The following is a 21,057-nucleotide window of genomic DNA, read 5'->3' as shown; positions in this document are numbered from 1 at the left end:
GACATCCGACAGATATCCCCAGATCTTGACATGAAGCCAACTGATAAATGTCTTTCCGGCCTGACCGGATTGGTGCCAGAGCGGATAAGAAATTTCCCATCCCCACGCTTGTGGGGAAGGCTAGTCCGCACCGGTGTGGGGTCTCATGCTATAATACCATTTGCACAGTTCTTCTTTTCTCTTTAATTTATTTCTTTATATCATTCTATGCTATGGCAAATGCATTGGAAAAGCCCACAGGCGAGTACCGCCAGTACCTGCCTGACCTAAGCCTCCCGCGTTTCCAGGGGATGTGCCAGCAGGATGCGCACGAGTACGCGAACGAGTTTAAGACCGGACATCAGCCACCCTGGCTGCATGCGCTGTATATGCATTGGTTAGAACTCTTACAGGAACCCTTCAAAGGCGTGACCACCGATGGTATGAACCAGACCGAAAGGATACTGGTAGAATGCTTCTAACATGTATAGGAAACGTCCGCCCGGGTCTATTCACATTACAAGAAGAAGATGTCCCAATTCAACAAATTGTAGAAGCAACAGAAGCTGTAACCGGCCTACTGGACGATAAGCAAAAAGAAGCCATCAACTACCACATCGACTCCCCACAGTGGCGCACATGGTCGAACCCCGAGTTCCTACTCGCGCACAAGGGTATTCGGCTCGATGAAGTCAACATCGAGACCCGGGATGCAGTGATGAACGTCCTCAAAACAACTCTCTCACCAGAAGGCTACGCAAAGGCTGTCAGCGCAATGCGCATCAACCACTTCCTCGGCGAACTAGTCAAGTCACCAGCAGTGATGAACGAATTCTCATATAATTTCGTCCTCTTCGGCCGCCCATCAACCACCCGTCCCTGGGGCTGGTCATTCTACGGCCACCATCTCTGTCTAAACATCTTCCTGTACAAAGGACAGATCGTCGCGTCACCGTGGTTCACAGGCGCAGAGCCAAACGAGATCGACGCCGGCCCGCACGCCGGCACGCGTATCATGCAGATCGAGGAAAAGCTCGGTTTACAGTTAATGCAGTCACTCTCGGCGGAGCTGCAGGCTTCCGCTCGTGTATTCGTCCACATGAAGGATCCGGCTATGCCGCCCGGTCGCTGGAATAAGGATGACCAGCGCCATCTGTGCGGTGCGTACCGTGATAACCGTGAGGTGCCGTACGAGGGTGTCCTCGCGTCGACTTTTAATGCTACTCAGAAAGAACTCATGTATGGCATCCTGGAGCAATATCTGCTTTACCTGCCGGCTCAATCGCGGGCTATGAAGATTGATCAGGTGCGTGCGCACGAAGCGGAGACGTACTTTTGTTGGATTGGAGGGTATGGTGATGAGGATCCATTCTATTACCGTATTCAGAGTCCGGTGATTCTTGTCGAGTTTGATCACCATTCCGGTGTGTTTTTGAATAATGAGGAACCGAAGAAATTCCACATTCATACTCTGCTTCGCACGCCGAACGGGGGTGACTATGGTCAGGCGCTGCGGCCACAGATTCCGGGTGTTGAGGGATTAAATGGGAAAGAAATCGTCTGGTAGGTCAACTCATCCTATCGGAGGGAATGTACTGTATGAGATGAAAGAACAAGCTTCTTTCTACGTCACATTGTATTTTCCTACCTATCTTTAGATGGATTTATCATTGATGGTCTTGTGTAAGGTCACAAAAACGATCCACGAAGATATGATTTGATTTATAGTAAACTGAACCTGGCTGTAGATACACAAGCCCGCAGGAAGATATTTTATTCAAATCGTTATCCATATTAGTTGTTCCTACCATAGCTCGGAATGATAAAAGATGTATACAGCCCCAACGCCGAAGCACGAGATCAAAAGATAGAAAAGCGTCAACAATCCGCAAAGACTGAAATAACAGAATTATGAGAAGTCGTCAAGGGCCAAAGATACCTGGGTAGGTCTCCTTCGCCTGTTTGCGTAACGCGTGATCCGTTCAGGTGCCATGAATGCTACACAGGGCGCCATCAAGTGACTTGAAACTCATCATGGTCAGGAATCAACTCATACCCACCCTCTGATGGTAAGACCTTAGCAGCCACAATAACCACGCCTGCGCAGAAAACACTTAAGCACCAGCTAATAGTGCAAAGGATCCAGGACTGGTCAAGTTTCCAGCCGACGAAGAACCGGTCCTCGTTATCGAATAGATATGCCTGTAAGCCAAATCATTAGGACAATTCATCTTGAGCCCAAATATATGAGAATGCTATTAACCCACCACTATCGACATGCCAGCTGCCTGCACAATGGCAGAGAGACCAACCATCAAACTAAGAACACTCCACCCATTTTCACGCAGCCGTTTCCCGCCACTCAGGATGACCAGGTAGGTGACTATGCTTATGCCCTGTAGAACGACAGCAAAGGACACCAAGAACCCCACGGAGCGCCACATGGAGCAGAAGTACCGGTCTTCGCCATGGCAGTCTTCGCGTTGTGGGAAGCTCTCGCAGGTATCGGTGAGGGAGGAGCAGCGGCGGTGAAGGCCGTAGGAGTAATGGTTGTCGGGCTATAGATCCATAGTGTTAGTTGGAAGCTTGTTGGTGGGTAGGGGCTGAACGTCGTACCTTTTCGCTATGGTAGCTGACCCATTTTGGAATGACGATCGAGGATACTGTCAAGCCAAATGCTGGGAGATTTGGTTAGTAAATGCAGATGTCTAGCTGGGCGCTGAAAGCTGCCTACAGGCCAAAAATATCACCAGTGTCCCGATGTAGACTATTGTCTTTGTGAGGAATCCTGTGTAGTTCCGATCGGTACCGCGAGGCACTAGGTGGAAGTCCATCGCGGCGGGGGATGCGATGGCGTGGGATATTCACGATGCTTGGTGCCAGCCCTGCACATCGAGTGTAGAGCAGTGAATAGTTTGAGAAGTCTCACTAGACCCCTAGCAAAACACAGGAAATAGAAACGATGCGGGCAAGGGAAGGGATGTGAAGTACTAAACGGGGGTGGGCTAATCGGGTCAGATAAGAGACAGCCTCAGAGGGTCACGCGGCTGGAGTTTAAGGAGGTTAGGAGGGAATGTATAAGGGAGATAACAAAGGGTTATGTTGTTTGGTCGCAATAAATCGCTCTGTGCAACATCAGAATGTATCAAATGGATTCAAAACTGGGTTTCTTTCCCCGCAGACAATTTCAAGGCCAAGTAGGCCAAGCCGGTTGACGTCAATGCGCACTGCGCCTATCGTGACATCTAATCCAATCACGTACATAGCTGCATGATGTATAGCATACTTGGTGAATAATATAGAAATTCATACAGTCAAATCTAAAGAATCACTACACAAAAATACCATATAGACCATCGCGCAACTTTTAAGTCATCGGGGGCAATGTCCCAAGAGACAGCCCTTTAGAACAGACATCATCATTAGAACTAAGAGCAAGATACAGTCATAATGTACACGACGGCATGTGCCATAAACAATAAGGGATCATGACGCAAAAGACCGACCCGGATGAACACATGCGGATCTAAAGGAAGCATCAAGATGATCACCAGGAAACAGAAAAACGCCAGCCGAATACATGCCGTAGAAAGAAAAAAGAATTGCGCCAGGAATTGTCACTGTCATTGCACTTACACTTCATTCCGGACGCTTTTGTTGGAGCATAGCGCGGAAATCGTCGTTGCTCTTTTTCGGTTTGCTCTCGCCATCGGGGGCCGTGTCCATTTTGTCACTGACCGAATTAGAGGCAGATGGGTTCTGACCGGGAGGTGCGATCTGTCGTTTCATCCCAAGACCACCCTTTCGAGCGCCAGGCTGCTGCGGGCGTCTAATCGGCCCAGTAGATTGTAGGTTCGTCTTCTTCGTTTTGTTTTCTTGCTTGACGGACTGCCCCCGGTCTGTTTTGACTTCTGGTTGCGAATTCAACATCTCTCGAACTGTGCCAATATGGAGGGGGCGTCCGGCAGTGATCTCCTTCCCTTCGAGCGCCAACGTGGCTTTTCCGGCATCCTGGATGTCGACAAATTCCACAATAGCACCTTGATGTTCTGGGCGCAAATTGATCGCGACTAAACGCCCGTATGGCTCGACAAGGGCACGGATGCGGGCTTGATTGACGGTATCGGGAACGTTCATCAAAGCAAGTGTGCGTTGTGCGTGATCACCAACCGGCACTTCAAGGCCAGGGACACCGTGGTCCGCCGGGTGTGCTGCAACTCTCGAGATAACGACTTGGTTTCCACGCCGAGTGTCGGTGGAAGCAATCTCAACGCGCAGGGGACGTGACTTGAACACTTGTTCATTCATTGCGACGGCGTCCTTGGCAGCGTCCTTAGTAGCGAAAGTGACAAAGCCGAATCCTTTACTAACACCGGTGACCTTTCGCTCGATCAAGACCTTTTCGACTTCACCGAATTTGGAGAATAGTTCTTTCATGTCTTTTTCACTGGCATCCCAGGAAATATTTGCAACATAAATTTCTCGTCCTTCGTATCTGGGACCACTGCGGGGCAGTTTTTGTGCAGGGTCGGATATCTTAACACTGAGCCTCGTACCACCTTCAAGTCGCATTCCATGAAGCTCCGTCGCATGGTGCGCAGCACTCGAGGTATCAAACTGCAAGTAGCAGAAGCGTCTGGAAGTGTCAAACTTGAGAGAAGGCATTCGGACATCGAGTACTTCGCCATACTGCTAAAGTTAGCTATGTCACAAATGCTAGGGTGAAACACTTACCTTGCTGAAAAGGTTACGGAGGTAGTCCTCATCCGCAGTGGGTGGGTAATTGGTGACCCAAAGTGTCGTCTGTGACCCAACTTGGACGTCGATGATGTTATCAGTGTCGTTGAAGCGCTTTTGGTCACGAGTGAGAGCGGCAAGAGCGTCTTCCTTGGTTTCGAACTCGATGACCGCAACCTCGGACTTTTTCTCGTCTCTACGGAGCATTTTGACAGTGTTGATAGTACCGATCTGTCTGGTCAGCTAAGTCGTACCATAGAAATAGAGATGGGCACTTACATGACGGAAGAATTGGCGAACCTGACGCTCAGTGGTACCTTTAGGCAAGTTCGAGACGATAACGGTCGCATTCTCTCGATCGCGCGGAGGAGGGGCGGGAACCTCCGCCAGAACCACTTCGTTGCGGACCTTTTTGGTTTCCGGCATCTCATCCTTTTCGTCTTGGCGTTTTCTTTTCTCAGGCGAAGGGACTGCCTCCACCGCGGCCTCCCACTGCTGTTGCTGCTGTTGCTGTGCTGCGGCTGCCTCTCGCGCTTCCCTCTCTCTCCGGACAGTCACGGCTCGCATTGCTTTCCGAGTCTCAATCACGGCTAGCTGGAGCTCATCTGAGTCCTCATAGTCCTCGCAATGTGTAATGTAAGTCTGAACGATCTTGTCAGGCCAGTCCAGGTCTGTTCTCTTGATCGCTTGTTTGAGCACAGCAGTAGCAAAGCTTGGGTTCGGGGTTCGGCGCGCTGCGTCGACTGTTGCCTCGCCTTGCACAAATTTACTCCAGCAAATCAACTCCCATTCGTAGTACGCGAGCCAGAATTCATAGCTACTACCACGGCGAGCCACTAAACCCTTGAAGGTCTCGCGCGCGCTGTCCCAGCTGCCGCTTTCGCTGAGGAAACGGATGTAGATTCGCTCTAGACGGAAAAGAGGATCGCCCTGATACGCCGGGCCGTACTTCTTTTCGCCTAGTTCTTGCACGCTTTCGATTGCCGAGCGAATACCAACTTCCGCGACATCAAGATCTTCGTCGGTTGAGTCAGACAAAAAGGCGCGTCGGCGAAGGTAACTGCACCAGGTGACGTGCACCTTCAAGACTTCCTCCAAACCGCCAGCATCAAGCAGTCCGGTGCTAGTCGCTTTGTGCTTGATACTCGAAATCTTGTTGAACGACTGGCTCTCTCTTTCCGAGCTTAGGAGATACTGGGACCACAGGTTTCCAGACCAGGGACAATGACGCGTGGCACGGTCTAGAGTAGAGATTGTCGTGGTAGAGGCGCGGCGATGAAGAGATTCGCCGATCAAAAACATGACATAGTCTTCCCAAAGCGACACATCGGTCGGGAAATGAAGAACGGCGCGTTGGTAGATGGCATTCACCAAATCGAAGCTGAAATCGCCGCGTTTCCGGCGGTTGCGCGTTAATTCCCAATCAATGTACTCGGAGTAAACTGTCCATTCGAGAGTTCGATCGCCAGACTTTTGCGCTTTGGCCAGGCGGTGTTCGAATTCCTCTCGTGCGTTGTAGAGAGCCTTTGGCTCGGCTGCGCGGGCGACAGTCTCAGACATGATTTCTTCATACTTGCTGTCGCAATAAGTTGAAATGAAGCTTGAAAACTTTTGGAAGGTCTGGTCCCAGGTGGCGTGGGGAGTTTGCAGACGATGGCCGTAAAGTCCATGAAGATGGTTGATCTTTTCTTGGGAAGGTGCACGAGCAATGTCCTGAGCATAGAGATCCAAAAGGCGATCCCAGACCAAGTGGCTGTTGTTGATTCTCCATTTGGTAGCATCTGCACCCCGCTGCCACACCTCTACGACCGAGTCCCATGTGAACACCTCGCGCCCAACCATGCGGTCCTCTTCGGTCCATTGCGAACTGGCTTCGCCATGAGCCGAATTGTAAAGATAAAGCACCCATTCGCCGTAGATATTCCACAGTTTTGTGCTTCCAAACTCCTCTTCGACGGATCTCTGGCAGAGTTCTAGAACAGCAATGCGCCCGTCGACATCTTGAGCTAACATACTTTCATCCTGAATCCATTCAGCCCAAAGATCTTCTCCCATGGCGAAAAGCTTGTCCATTTCTTCACGTGCCGTTTTCAAATCGTTGAGTAGATCATAACGTCGTGGGTCGCCGTGGACCTCTGGGTTATTCGGTGGGTAGACGTGGTTGACAAATCCTGCATGCAGTAATCCGATAAATTGCACGTGCGCGTCATGCGTGTGGGGGTTGAGTGAAATTTGATGAAAAAGCTCGGTCGCCGACCGTTGTGCATCCGGGTCAAGCGAAGTCGCGGCGTAGGTCCTCTTCGCGGGCCCATCACGCCCTTCCGACATGGCGATCTCGAACGATATCCGAGAGGTAGGAGTGTTGTGGGTGATAGAATTGACGTGTGGGTGGATAGTAGATGGAGATAACTGGTGCTCATAGGATTCGGTACTCCGGAGCATGCTTGTCGGTGTGGGACGTTGTGGCTGGTGGTGCTGCATCGAGGCGAGATCCGCCAAAGTGTCCATTCCCGGCGTGGATGCTTGTCTTGGGGGTACTTCAGTTGGAGAAGACCCATTCCCTCCGCTGGGTCCTGGCGAAGATTCTCCAGTAGGAGCGTACACCTGCTGTGCGAGAGGCGAAGAAATCTTGCCCTTTCGTCTAGAGCCAGTCCGAGTTCTCTCGATAGCTTTGTGGGGGGATGGCCCTACAGAGGTAGCCGGTGCGTTGTTCGACGTAGGACCAGACGCGGGCGTGGAATTTCCAGACTTGGGATTCGAGTCCGGCGAAAGAAGCGAATTGATGTCCATTTTTGGATACAGCTTCGGGAAGAACGATGGGATACCGGAAATGTCGTAACGGATACCCAGATGCTTTTCAAGCAGAGATCCAGATCATACGACAGTCTTGATGTTCCTCAACACGTCCATTCCTGCATCGGCCGGTCGTATCCAGATACCCCCTCGTTGTTGTTCCTGCAAATGACGTAGATATACACTTGCGCAGCTGCTTTTGGCGGGTGGCTAAGAGTCTAAAGGAATGCCTGGAAGGAAAGAGAGCGCTTTAATCGAGAGGGCAAGCAGAAATCTCAGAGATCTCAGGTATTGGAACGGGATAGCAAGGACAGGCTGATGATCTGGGAAGGGAAAGGAGGGATGAAGGAAGACGAAAAAGAGAAAGAACTGAAAGAGGGAAAGATAGAGGGCTAGTGGATACTGTGGAGATGGTTGAGAAGAAGAAACGATACTGTCGCGAGAACGAAATTCGAATATGACCTTCAAATATACAAGATCAACTCCATCTGCAGATAAGCCTGTTCTTGCTCTATAGCCTCGTGCAGTCGCAAGTCGCATCTCTTGAAGCTATTCTGATCGATCAACTCAAGGTGCCTCAGGCTCCGGTATCCCGCACAGACCACAAGCGCAGGGAACTTTCACCTTTTTTCCCGACGTGAACTTCTGACAACAACATCCCAACAGCCACAATGGTCTATCCCTCAGGGCAATTGGTCCGGACAGGTATTTTGTATTCATATATCTTATTCATGGCCTCCATACTGACTTATTTCCCCACCTTTAGCTGCCCGGACCGTCTCCTTCGTCCCTCGCCGAACATTGACCTCGACGGCCATCCGTTACGCTTTGAACGATGGCGAAAGCAAAAAGCCGACCGGTTTGTTTTCTTCCTTGAAGAACATGTTTTCGGGAGGATCCAGCCAAAAACACAAAGTCGCCCACCGACCCTCGGCCCCTAAGAAGGAAGATGGTTTAGGCACCTCCATCTTCGGATCAGACTTCACCGCACCAACAACCGGACCTATGCCATCCCGGCCAACGGGGGAACAACAAAAAGAAAGCATCTCCGGAAAGTTGGAGGACCGCGACTTGAGTCGCCTCCAAGTGGGACTGGGTCCCGACCCAAAGGCCCAGTTGCGATGGGAGAGGAAGATGGCTGTCCGCGAGGTCCGGAAACGAGGCCGCGTACCGACAAAGGTGCAAATTAAGCGCACAGAGCGCGAATCACTTTCTAAATCTCACTGGATCAAGACGTCCCTGAAGAAGCTGGGTCCTCTGGCCCGCCAAATCGCCGGCAAGAATATCGACGAAGCCATCCTCCAGATGCGCTTCAGCAACAAAAAGGCCGCCAAGGACGTACTGGAACACCTGGAACACGCAAAGAACGTTGCCATTGTCCGTGCCGGCATGGGCCTTGGGGCCTCAAACTCCGAACCATCGAAACCCATTACTGTCATTCTCAAGACTGGCGAGCGACAGAAGATTGCCAACCCCACTGACATCTACATTCAAGAGGCCTGGGTCAACCGCGGTCCCTATGGATATGAGATGGATCACCGTGCCCGTGGTCAGATCAACCGCATGCGTCCCCCTACCACGAGTCTCTCAGTCCTGTTGAAGGAAGAGAAGACTCGTATCCGCGAGTGGGAGGACCGTGAGGCCAAGGCCCAGCGGGAGCGCAGGTCTCAGCTCTGGACACAACTGCCGGATCGCAAGGTCTCTGCGCAGAACCAGTACTACAGTTGGTGATCAATGCTTTGGAGTTTGTATTATTTATATCTAGATCTTTCGCGTGGACAGTGGTTTTTCATTAGCCGATTGGAGGCGACAATTGCATTTGTGAGAAGTCGCTCTCATCTTTCTTGAGTACGAGCGACTCATGTACAATACTGAATCAATTTCTTGGATATCAAACCATTGAGACCGGCTGTATACCTCTTAATATTCAAATGTTTATCAACCCTCCGGCCATTTCAGGTATATACTTGTTGCAATCCTCGAAGTTGACTACTGAATCATGGGAGCTCTACAATGTGTGCAACTCTTGCTGCGACGGGGCCCCCTTTTCCACCGAAACGAGCACGGGAATCACCGCACCAGTCGCCAAGGCAAAGCGGCGATGGCCCAAAACTTCCAGAATGCTAGTGATGGCACCTGAGTGGGCCGTTAGTGAAATATATGTACTTTCATCGTGGGCAAATATATCGTTCAAAAGACCGCGAAGCCGATCGTTGCGGTGCTCGTTTGACTCGCGGACCTTAGGATCCCACAACTTGTCGTCCTCGGAGAATCCTGCTTCGAACTGGTACTCCGGGTACTCTTTTGCGATTTTCGAGGCCGTTGAGCGACGGTCACAAGTGTGCTGACCCATTGTCTCACGGAGGAGCTAATCGGGTTAAACATTGTAGGTTATATAGTAGAAATCAAACACACCTCTTTAATGGTCGGCTTAAAAGGATCCGTGTTAGGGATCGCAAGTCCCTGAAACGTAATCTGCGCCGTTTCAAGGCACCGGTTCAGGGGGCTCACGTAGTAGGACTCGGGTGACGGGATGCCAGCCTCGATCTGCTGTTTCCAAGCTGAATGTGCAACTTGTGCCTGGCATCTGCCCTGTTCAGTAAGACGAGCATCGACCCAGTTGCCGTCCTCGTCTCCGTCTTGGAGAGACCAGTAATCCTAGAGGTCTAATTAGTGTCTAGTTCATAGAGGAAATGCTCAGCCGCTTACATCCCACTTCTTCGTGCCATACTTGCGCTCAGCAACGTTGTGGACACCCTCGCCGTGCCGTCCAAGAAAGATTACTTTGAGCTTTTTAGTCTCGCTGGCGTTCAGGCGTTGGATGTGGGCGTCAAACCGCCGCCACTGGCTGTCAGCCTGGCCCACTCCGAGGTGTTCATCGTAGTCTTTTTCGATGAGTCCGAAGTTTGATTTCACCTTTCCAGATTATCAGACAATTGTTTGATGGTTTGAACAAGGATATTGGGGTCTCTTACGTAGTCGAAGGTGTCGGGGTCAGTGGCGGGGTCATCCTGGCGGAAATATCCCGTCACTACAGCGAAGCGTAGCAGCGGAGAATCCATATTTTTGAAGTTGAATCAAAGTACAAGTGTTGGCTTGAACCGTAAGAGAACAAGGGAAAAGGGTTGGTTGGGGTGGGATTTAGGGAGGTTTAGGGCTGAGGTGGTGGAGACGGCAAAACGTGCAACCTGATTCATGAAAGATGTTCACTATTGAAGTCATTCTTGGAAATTACTCCGATACTATGTTCCTTGGATATGAGAGATTTTGAAATACTTTCGATTGTGTATACATATCGGTTTCCATCTATTGGGAGCTCCGAGAAGGAAGCTATGCCTATAATTAGTTGTAGGTCGGCATAGGGCTCTCTATATGAATGCTCAACCCTAGTTATCTACCAAGTACCGTGCCTTTGGTTTCTATAAAAGCGTCCGTGTCTTCACGACATTGGTTGCTGCTGTTGAAACCATATATAGTTGTTGCGTCTTCTATTTTATTACTTTGAACATACACGGTTTGGTGGATATTAAACGCAAATGAATATCATATTTAATCATGAGGGACCATTGAATGTGACAATAGATGTCACCCATGTATGGCCTTTGAAATTAAGTATCGCCCAGAGCCAGCTCAGCCAATTATCAAAAGTTGATACATCCAGTGCCGAACGAACAGACCCGGCGATTCGAAAACAAGCGGGTCAGCCCAGGCGCCAGAGTCCACCCATATATAAGCTTTTCTTTGTAGACACGATATGTCGGCCAAAGAGAGACAGACTTTTGCAGACCATGCCCTCAAGCCCGGAGGCTATGGACATCGATGATTGCCAGGCACCAGCAAATGCCAAGGCAGTACTGGAAAGCAGGCGGCCAACACTTTCAACAACGGGCGCAACAAGGAGACTTTTTCTACTGATGAGCAGTGGCCAATTCTCGGTGTTATCCCGTAATCCGTTTCCAACGAGATTTGGTGACCCACGGCGAGCCGGCGATACCAGTAGCTCCTTTGGCACAGACTGCAAACCAGAGAGTATTGCAAGTTGCTTAGCAAGTTTCTCTGAAACTCCTTTATTATCTGGCCCGGGTACCTGGATTCCAGAGTTGCGCACGAGCGACGTGGAATGGCGCATTCCAAGGTTGCCAGCAGTAGTACCTGGCACCACAGAAACTTCTGTGGTCCGGGTGGACCTTGTTCGGTGCACATCCAGACCTGGATTGTGACAGACGTCGGTAGTCGGATAGTTCGCTGAGGATGCCGTCTTGACGTCGGCCCTCTCTGAACTTACAACGCCAACCGACGAGGTCGAAACGCGCCAGCGCAAGCTCGAGCTGCCAGATGGCAGCCCAGCTGCGTGAACCGGCCGAGGTGTACCTGAACTGCATGTATCGTGGGGTTGTCCACTTGCTGCATTCTTCGAGATCCTCTCTTGTGTGTAGAGTATCTCGTGTCCAGCGGATGAGTGGTTTGCGATGTTCGTGCCAGATAGAAGTATGTCGTGTCCTGCAGCCTGGCCCTTCGCAGCGCTTCTCCTCGATGGTACAACGATGTCTTGACATGACACGTTCTTGGAATCTGGCTTGCCAGATAAGAGAACAATGTCGTGTCCCGGCGGAGTGCTCTTTTGAGTATTCGACCTGATAATCTGCTTGGTGATTGGCACTGCCACAGGCAGTCCCATAGATGGGTCAATCCCAGATGAGCTGCTTGTGGGTTTCCTGATCGCCTTGATCATTGGAAGCACTTGAGACGAGTTGAATGATGTGTCGTGACCCGGCGAGTCCGAGTAGCGTGCCTCTTGGATTGGCACTTGGAGCATCGGTGGCCTCGGCCTTTCTTGAAGTGCGACGTTCATTGGAACGTCGCTAGCAGCGGCACGAGCAGCAGCCTTCTCCAGGCAGTTGCACTACTCGAACGTTAGCGTGCTCAAATGTTCAATGTGAATGGAAAACTTACTCGCTTGTGCTGCTTCTTGTGTTTCTCACAAGCACCATACTTCCGAGCCTTGATGTAGTTCTCCTTCTGTGCCTGGGAGCGAGGCTTCTGTTTCTTGGGCACATTGGCTGCGGTGTTCATATTCAAGTCGAGAACCATCTCCATGCCTCCTGGAGGGGGTGCCTCGGAGACAGATGTGTTCTCTGAGCTAGGACGCGGAGAGATGCTCCCGCGAACGTATTCTGACCAGCTTGGTGATGAGAAGCTGGTGTTGGAGTCCGAGGACATATCTAGGTCTAGGGCAGTGGCATCGCAAAGGCGCTGCAGGTGCAGCGCAATCGCTGCCTCACGGCGCTTCTCCTTTATACTAGCAACACGCGGGTCGGCAGCGGCCTGCGCCTCAACCAAGTTCCGGAACGTGTTGCTGCTGTCGTATGGGTTGTACCCCAAGAATGCAGCATCATCGAACAAAGGAGCAGCCGGGTCTTGCATGAAACCTCCATTCATTCCCATGAACTCTTCTTGTGGGGTATCATAGCTAGTCATGTCGAAGGGGGATTGCATGAAATCAGACGGAGAGGTGAAGATCCCATCTGCCTCATAAGGCAGAGCCAAGTCCTGGGGTGAGACGGTGGTGGCGGTCGACTGGTCGTCGTAGCCTAGAGGGAGATCGAGGAATTGATCGAAGTCAACCCATTCATTGAGGGTTGTCGCATCCATGTCGGGGAAGAATTGATCCGCAACAAAAGCCATTGGAAAGTAAAACAAAGAGTGGGTATCACTAGGGGTATCTATTTATGAAAAGATGAGGAACACAAAGTCAAAGAGAGAAGGGGCCGTTTTAGTTAGGCCAACGCTGGAGATCCTGAGGCAGTAGGATACTAGAATAGCGAGGAAGTCGTGAAAAAAGATAAAAGGACAATAGCTGGCTTCCGGGGAAGGTGAAGAACCCAAGACCTGAGGCAACCGTTGGTTCTATGTATGCTCTGTCTCTCTTAGTCCGCCATTCCTCTTCGGGGTCCCCGACTTGACGCTAATCCTCTTTGGGACCCCGACACCCCGCTCGATCGCTCTAAGCCGCAGTATGACTCAAAGCACATACTCCCGGGGTACTTCAAAAGCTATACGATTTACTATGGATATCTAGGTACCTACAAAGTATCTTTTGGTAGAAGAAAATTCCATGTGCTGGCCTCTTTATAGTATAAAACTTCTTGGAATTTTCTATGATGTAAATGTACTAACTCGAAAAGTTCCACTCTTCACAATACGGAGTTATTTCTTTGCCCTTTTCAGAATTGCTCAAGATTGAGAGGCTGTGTTGCACAGCCCGGCTAGATTTGTACTAAAAGCATACACGGAGATAATATAGCCGGCACGTTATATCTACAAACCCGACACATGTTGTAGTTATATAGTCGGCTTAGGATCCAAGAAAACCACCATGCATTATTATATATCTGGGCAATGGGAAAATAATAAATAATCTCGATCAATTGACTTTAAGCCACAGTCTTGAAGGGTCTGGTTGACCCACTGCTTCTGACATGACACGGCTTTTCTCGGAGCTCCGGCGAGGATTCTTTTTCTTTTTTTTATATAAAAAAGAAGCTTTATTCATTAGCTCTAGCTAGGTGATCTCCTATTCATATACACAGACCAACCTTTGATCTGGGATAAGATAGACTGCATTAGGGCTAATATAAGGATATAAAAATATAGTGTCATATTGATCGACAAAGCTTGGCTGATATAGGATGTCTAGGTGACCTTGGGATGTTCCCAAGTATTACAGTAACTGAAAAAAGAAGCATATATTTTATGTATATCACCTGTATAAAAACTGTGCTCTTTTGTGACATCCGCGGATGTATTATGGTACACAGTATATATGATGTATGGCGCCAGTGCCCACCTTGAAGTAGCTTAGGTAAGGTCTAGAACTCCCGCAATCCATATTCCTAAACGAGGGTGATCGAGAATCTTCCTTTCCCCAGATCTTATTGATCTTCCTATTTTATTATTGATACGAAAGAATTCCCCAACCTCTTCCATTTTTGGTTCTTCACTTCTTCCGCTTACCCCTGACAAGCAAATCTACCCCTCCATCCCCCCCGCCGACAAACAGCTGTCCAGCTCCACTCTCGGTTCTGTTGTGGGGAGGGTCGAGACTGATCAACTGATTGGCGCCTGGCAAATGTTTTGAGAGAAAAAATAGAAAAAAAGCCCCTACTTTACCACGGTCTGTACAGTCAGCAGGCCCGGACCGCTGAACCGTCTGGAAAATCAATCACGTCACGTTGTCATTCTTCCCGACCATGGCCGCTGCATTCGATGAGGAAGACCTCGCTATCCCCCTCCCCTCCGACCGTGATCGTCCACGCGAACGTGCCAGGCCTCCCACCTCCAACCACTCCGCCATGGCGATGCCCCCGCCCTCGCGGCCGACCGGCAAGGCCGAGGATCCATTGCAGTCACCATCGACTACCCGAGACATGCAACGCCTCGATCAATACCAGACTATAAGGGTGTTGGGCGAGGGTTCCTTTGGCAAGGTAAAACTTGCTATTCACCAGCCAAGTGGACGTCAAGTTGCTCTGAAGATCATCTCACGACGCAAACTACTCTCCCGAGACATGGTTGGGCGGGTGGAGCGAGAAATCCAGTACTTGCAATTGCTACGACACCCTCACATCATTAAACTGTACAATTTCCATCCAAAATTCAATTGGGGTTTCAGTTGGCTAACCAATTATATATTAGGTACACGGTGATTGCGACCAAGTCCGATATTGTGATGGTCCTGGAGTACGCAGAGCGAGAGTTGTTTGATTATCTAGTGAGGAAGGGAAGATGCGGTGACGACGAAGCCCGGAAATTCTTCCAACAGATAATTTGTGCGGTGGAATACTGCCACCGACATAAGATTGTACACCGTGACTTGAAACCCGAGAACCTGCTCATCGACAACCAAAAGAACGTTAAGATTGCGGATTTCGGTTTGAGTAATATTATGACAGATGGCAACTTCCTCAAGACCAGCTGCGGTAGCCCGAACTACGCTGCTCCAGAAGTCATCTCCGGGAAGCTCTACGCCGGCCCCGAGGTCGATGTATGGAGTTGTGGTGTGATTCTGTATGTGTTGTTGGTAGGCCGATTGCCTTTCGACGATGACTATATTCCAGCCCTTTTCAAGAAGATTGCAGCCGGCACCTTCCACATACCTGGATATATCTCATCCGGGGCAGCTCGTTTGATCCGGGCAATGCTCCAAGTTCACCCCGTCCACCGCATTACAATCCCTGAGATCAGATTGGACCCATGGTTCACCAAAAATCTCCCCCAGTACCTAGAACCGCCACGAGAGGAGTTCATCGCCCCAGGGGCGGACTCGAAGAAGGTTGATTCCGCAAAGCTTGACGTGGCAAAGCCTCCACCAGTCCAGCATAAAATCCATCGAATTGCAGTTTCTAAGCTCGAACGAAGCATGGGATATGGCCGAGAGGATATTGAAGAGGCACTGAGACACCCGGAACCCAGTGCGATCAAGGATGCCTTCTCCATCGTTGTTGAGAATGAGATGATGCAAACCAATTGTAAGAACTGAAATACTTAATTCAACTACCTCTCCGCTAACGAAAACAGCACCCACGGAAGATAATTTGTTAGCTCAAAATGTCCAGAAAGGAGCTGCGCCTTCATCTGCGGATCGGACTCCTGCGCCTCGTCATCAAGGGTCACCTGCCCCCACCATGAACAGGACCGTTAGTGCATCGCGCCGGAGGACATCGGAAGATCCTCAGCAATCAGAATCCGAAGAAGAACCACGCGTTAGCCACGTCCGGATCCTCCCTACTAGCTTGCCATATGTTCACGACCAACTCATGGAACAACGTGATCGAGATAAAAGAGCTCGCAACGAAATGCTCGAGCAGCGTCGCCAAGAAGCCGCTCAACTTAACCCAGAGGGACATGGATCTGCCTATCGGGACATGTCTCCTGAAGAACAGGCCGCCACAGCCCGTGCATTGAAGCCCCACGCACGCAGTGTCGTCGACTTCGACAAGTTACGATTCGAGCCGCCAACCGGTCAACCCCTCGAAAAACAGCCAAAACGGAGCCGCAAATGGCAGTTTGGTATTCGATCCCGAAACCAGCCATATGAGGCCATACTGTATCTGTACCGGGCAATTGCTGCCCAGGGTGGATTGTGGGATATTCAACCCGTGGAATCAGGTATGTTTTCCACTTATTACCCGTTTCGAGCTCATTCTTACATTCTCTAGGCACCAACATCGGCCCCGATGCGACTCCCTCCCCTGATAAACCCAAACCCTTGCAGAGCAAATATCCCGACCTCCCATCCGACTACTATATTCCCAAGGATCCATGGTTTATCCGTGCACGTCTGCTGAAAGAAGGCATCAAACCCCCTGGGGCCTCCACTAGTGTTTACAATAGCCGCAGCGACCTCGAAGAGCTGCGCCGCCGCTTCAACATCTCGGGGATCTCTGCCCCAACAGAAGACAAGACCCGAGACCCCCAGTCCTCCGTACCCGACAGCGGTCTCACGAGCGGGGCCTCCTCGGTTAACGGACCAAGCGGACTCCCGCACATCACCTACGGTGTCTGGGTCTTCCTCGACATCCAGCTTTACCAACTCGAAGAAAACAACTACATGGTTGACTTCAAATGTGATGGCTACCAGAACGTGATCCGCACCGAGGGCGATACCGAATGGCATCCCATTAGCAAGCGCTTCAAGAACAAGGAGAAGGAGGTGACCAGCCCTTACCCCTTCCTTGATGTGGCGTCTGATCTCGTCGCCCAGCTGGCTGTGGCAAGCTAGACCAGTCTGTTTATCTGAGAGCTGGATTTGGCTTTTGTTCATACAAAACTACCATGATAATTATCATACATTAATTTCTTATTCATATTGCTTGGGTGGTTGCATAGGAGCTTTTTTTGTTTCTGCTGCATTTCGGTGTCTTTCCAGCAAGCGAGTCGTATTGTTGTGGGTTCTATCTACGTTGTACCTAATGTAGGTACGGAGTATGTGTCTGATTTCTTTTTCTTCTTTTTTTCCCCTTTCGCATGTAAATATTCGTTCAATTAACTTTTTTATTGCTTAACTGAGTACATAAATACATAGGAACTGAGTCTTCTGATGAAACTAAAAATGGAATTTGAGACGACAAATTTACGAATGTCGTTGAAATAGCCTCAAACCGCCAAAGGCACTCCCATGGATCAGCGTAACACTATATGTTTATCTATAAATAATCAAGACAGCCAGTTATTGACCAAGTCTTACAGGGCAATGAAACTGAATCAATTGCATTGAGTACAGTGCTATCATAGTCTACATAGCCATATCTGCTGACTGAACCAGAACTATTCCGCTCTCCAGCACCGTGGCATATGTATGTGTTTGTGTATGTTTTTGGATTTTCTTACTCCTATTTTCCAAGGCTGCGCCACAGTCTTCATAAAACCATCAGGCAGACTCTTGAAGGGTCCGTATCTGAAACACAATGAACAATCGGTTGAGGTTACCTCTAGGGGAACATGGTCTGATACCAATGTACACCAGCATCGACAGGAAGCCAAATCCGAAGTCATGGCTAGCAAGGTAAATCCAAGTGAGCGCGGCACGGCCATGAATATCTTTGTTCGCAAGCCACGGGAGTGGGCTGCAGGTTAACGGATTTGCTTGACATGAGAGATCACTGTGACATTATTTTTTGGGAGGAGTCTGTTGGCATGAAATGGTGCCGTAGATAGCAATACATTTTCCCCATTTTCCACATTTTTTCAGACTTCAATTGTTCTTCCACGAGTTTTCCCATGGTAGCTGATGCGTGTAGTCCAGGGAGATAGAGATTACTTGAGTGTATTGTGATTATCTCTTTTTTTCCAATCAGTTTGAAGGTTCCCATTCTTTTTCTGTTCGTGACTTGATGTCAACGAGTCCATCCGGTATTCCCATCAACTCGGCTTCTCACCTGGGCAATGGAACGTGCTGGCCAGGAAATAATCTGTCAATTGGAATTTCTTCTTTTTTTTCTTTTTTTTTCGCATTTCGTTTTCCATCTTTTTTGTTCTTTTTGATGTATTCATTGGCTCATATGAACGGAGCACAGACTTAAGCGATAGTAAGACGGCAGATTGGGCGAGTAGATGGGAAGCTATTTATCACCATCCTTGCCGTGTTTCTTGATAGAAGCCTGCCCAGGAACACGGTCTATGGCCTTAATATAGACCCGTTCGCTACGTCGTCGCTGGCTCTCAGACTGGCCACGGTTTGTCCCAGCCCTACCGATGTGAGGTTGCATTAGTGAGAGATTGGCCCCAGTAATCTCAATGGACTCGGAGCTTTGGTCATCACAGCGCGGAGTTGTGTTATTACTCGCAGAATCACCGTTTGTCGGATGAGTTGATTCGGTCCGAGCATTGGTGTCACGGGTATCCTGTACTTCTCCAATGATATGCCCCCCTCCAGAAATTATCTGTTCCGACTCATAGCCTTTGCTATCCCCTTCATTCATGGGATAGTTAGTGGCCGATCGCTGCCGTAGAGCAGCCTCCTTGACCCACGGCTTGAAATGAGGGAGGATTTCAACATCGGGGAAACGAACAGTGCTGGCACGCACGCGTAGGGGATCCCGGTTTGTGGGTTTGGCGACACGTCCCTTTCGGCCGTGAGAGGGCGCACCCCGATGAGGGCTTCCTAGTGCACTCGGTGACTTGGGAATGTGATTGAGCTGTTGTTGTTGAGCTCTTTCCTGGTTTCGCAGCCTGACCATGTGGTCACGCACAAGTTCGATTATCTGGCGGATTTCTCGAAATGTCTTGCCGTGACCGACATGTTGGCGAAGCCAGTCCGGGACCGGGGCGATGATGGCAGTCGGATGCTTACGGCCTGGACCTCGAGGAACGATGCCAGAAGACTGGTCTTGGTCTTGGGCTTGGCTGGTAGAGGGAGTCTTCTCCTTCTGGCTGGGGATCTCGTTGGTGGGTGCGCCTTCGGTTTCACGGCCGACGCGCATTTGTTCTCGGCGGCGGAGGATGAGTTCGAAACTCTCCACTCCATCCCAGTTCTCCATTCGGCTCAGGGATTCTAACAGGAGGTCACATTGCGTAAACGGCCATTGGTCTGCACGATACCGGGCACGCTGATAGTGCTTTCGGCAATAATGGACCCAGACTCCGAGTGGGAACAGCTTGGTAACAGCCTTGTTTCTGCCAAACACATGCGACACAACCTTTCGGTAGTGCATTCCATCGGGCGAGGGATGCATGCGGCATGGGGCAGCAAATTCACATAAGTGATCCTCGTTGTTTTCATTGGTGTCCTTGGTACCCTCCCCTTGATTGTTGGCCAGTTCTCGGCCGGGTCCCGGGCCACATCCCTGCACTTGTTGCTCCTTGCCGTGGTGGTATTCATACAAGTTGCCGTTATCGAGAAGGTAAGTTTGTCCAGTAGAGTCTCCTGTATAGTCTAGAGCACCACCATGACGACCACGCTGAATGTTGCTCGGAGATAGTGTTGGGGAGGAGCTAGGTAGACTTTGAGGCATCAGGTCATTGATTCCGGGTGGGACATACATCTCCCGAGGATAGTGATTGAATCCCATAAACGGACTTTGTGGTAGTTCTCGGGAGCCAGGATGGTCAGTGAGTTGGGTCGGGCGGCGAGGACTTCTGCTGCGAGCCCGTTCTTGTGTTGGTGCATGATCAGTTCGTTCCAGTCTATCCCGGTATGGGTTGGCGCAGTCTGCAGCACTCCTGAGCTCTGCTCCGCGGTTGGGGTCATATACATGAGATGATCCATTCATGCTGGTGAAACTGGGACCTGGTGACAGTGCTGTGCTGTATTCCTGGAGGGGACTGGAATCCATTGTTTCCAGAGGTATCAACGGTGAAGTAAGTGGGGGTGAGAGAAGAAGCGACAGAGGTGGGTTTCCCTGGTGGATCGTTTGAGTAGACCTGCGGGAGCTAATATTTCGATTAGCTGACATTCTCACAAAATACGATGCTCTTGACACCCAAGACGGGCTTGTATCCCGAATCCCAGCTTATGGGTAGTGAGCAAGGAAGGGGAACACAAAGAAATAGTAAAAGGCTGAACAAAAGGTAGGACTCCAGATATAATATGCTTTGATGCCAGGAAGATTGCGACCCTATGGACTGACTATATCATACACTTACGTCGAAACCTGTTGGTCGGCACGGGCCGTGTTGCTAGGTCTAAGTTCTATACGTTAGCATTTGATCTCAAGACGAACGAAAAGGATGTGCACATCAAAAAGTCACGGGGAAGGGTGAGCGAGGCTTAGTAGATTCGGGGGAGGTTGTGTATATATACATTTTCATGTCCTCCTCCGGGAGGTGATCCCGATCACCTGGGACATCAGGGCCCTGGTACTGCATGCTGGAAGATATGATGCAAGAGAAGATGGGGATAATGGAAGATGGGAAAGTACGTCCTTGATAACGGACGTACCTGGGTAATGATGAATGTTGATAGTAAAGCCCGTTGTCGATGATGCACGAGCTATCTGATAGTGTAAAAGGCTTCAGGTGTTGGGTGAAAGTGGAAGGTAAAACAGTGCG

At 50.1% G+C, this 21,057-nt stretch overlaps 8 protein-coding genes across 8 annotated transcripts; 3 read left to right on the top strand and 5 right to left on the bottom strand.

The window, feature by feature from the left end:
- Positions 1-212: 212 nt before the first annotated feature.
- On the top strand, positions 213-1,546 carry N7537_009603 (DUF3500 domain-containing protein; the record flags this gene model as incomplete). Its single annotated transcript, XM_056900657.1, has 2 exons — positions 213-420; positions 471-1,546. 2 exons carry the CDS (start codon positions 213-215, stop codon positions 1,544-1,546), a joined length of 1,284 nt encoding a protein of 427 aa, XP_056749325.1.
- Positions 1,547-1,992: 446 nt separating this feature from the next.
- N7537_009602 (uncharacterized protein) lies at positions 1,993-2,813 on the bottom strand (the record flags this gene model as incomplete). The annotated part of the gene is made up of 4 exons (XM_056900656.1): positions 1,993-2,181; positions 2,247-2,537; positions 2,596-2,657; positions 2,714-2,813. The coding sequence occupies 4 exons, from the start codon at positions 2,811-2,813 to the stop codon at positions 1,993-1,995; spliced, it is 642 nt and encodes a 213-aa protein (XP_056749324.1).
- Positions 2,814-3,618: 805 nt separating this feature from the next.
- Positions 3,619-7,506, bottom strand: N7537_009601 (U6 snRNP complex subunit PRP24; the record flags this gene model as incomplete). Its single annotated transcript, XM_056900655.1, has 3 exons — positions 3,619-4,668; positions 4,714-4,947; positions 4,996-7,506. 3 exons carry the CDS (start codon positions 7,504-7,506, stop codon positions 3,619-3,621), a joined length of 3,795 nt encoding a protein of 1,264 aa, XP_056749323.1.
- A 649-nt stretch (positions 7,507-8,155) lies between these two features.
- N7537_009600 (mitochondrial 54S ribosomal protein uL22m) lies at positions 8,156-9,444 on the top strand. The gene is made up of 2 exons (XM_056900654.1): positions 8,156-8,214; positions 8,276-9,444. The coding sequence occupies exons 1-2, from the start codon at positions 8,181-8,183 to the stop codon at positions 9,238-9,240; spliced, it is 999 nt and encodes a 332-aa protein (XP_056749322.1). The 5' UTR covers positions 8,156-8,180; the 3' UTR covers positions 9,241-9,444.
- A 73-nt stretch (positions 9,445-9,517) lies between these two features.
- N7537_009599 (histidine phosphatase family protein) lies at positions 9,518-10,571 on the bottom strand (the record flags this gene model as incomplete). The annotated part of the gene is made up of 4 exons (XM_056900653.1): positions 9,518-9,877; positions 9,925-10,167; positions 10,219-10,425; positions 10,485-10,571. The coding sequence occupies 4 exons, from the start codon at positions 10,569-10,571 to the stop codon at positions 9,518-9,520; spliced, it is 897 nt and encodes a 298-aa protein (XP_056749321.1).
- A 638-nt stretch (positions 10,572-11,209) lies between these two features.
- Positions 11,210-13,194, bottom strand: N7537_009598 (uncharacterized protein; the record flags this gene model as incomplete). The annotated part of the gene is made up of 2 exons (XM_056900652.1): positions 11,210-12,412; positions 12,463-13,194. 2 exons carry the CDS (start codon positions 13,192-13,194, stop codon positions 11,210-11,212), a joined length of 1,935 nt encoding a protein of 644 aa, XP_056749320.1.
- A 1,565-nt stretch (positions 13,195-14,759) lies between these two features.
- On the top strand, positions 14,760-17,290 carry N7537_009597 (serine/threonine-protein kinase; the record flags this gene model as incomplete). Its single annotated transcript, XM_056900651.1, has 4 exons — positions 14,760-15,145; positions 15,205-16,037; positions 16,087-16,677; positions 16,728-17,290. The coding sequence occupies 4 exons, from the start codon at positions 14,760-14,762 to the stop codon at positions 17,288-17,290; spliced, it is 2,373 nt and encodes a 790-aa protein (XP_056749319.1).
- Positions 17,291-18,629: 1,339 nt separating this feature from the next.
- On the bottom strand, positions 18,630-20,874 carry N7537_009596 (putative pathogenicity factor; the record flags this gene model as incomplete). The annotated part of the gene is made up of 3 exons (XM_056900650.1): positions 18,630-20,430; positions 20,653-20,691; positions 20,810-20,874. The coding sequence occupies 3 exons, from the start codon at positions 20,872-20,874 to the stop codon at positions 18,630-18,632; spliced, it is 1,905 nt and encodes a 634-aa protein (XP_056749318.1).
- Positions 20,875-21,057: the final 183 nt, after the last annotated feature.

Source organism: Penicillium hordei, assembly GCF_028827395.1.
Source record: "Penicillium hordei strain IBT 12815 chromosome Unknown utg000005l_segment0_segment0, whole genome shotgun sequence".
NCBI lineage: Eukaryota > Fungi > Ascomycota > Eurotiomycetes > Eurotiales > Aspergillaceae > Penicillium > Penicillium hordei.
This window is presented reverse-complemented; position numbering and strand designations above follow the sequence as displayed.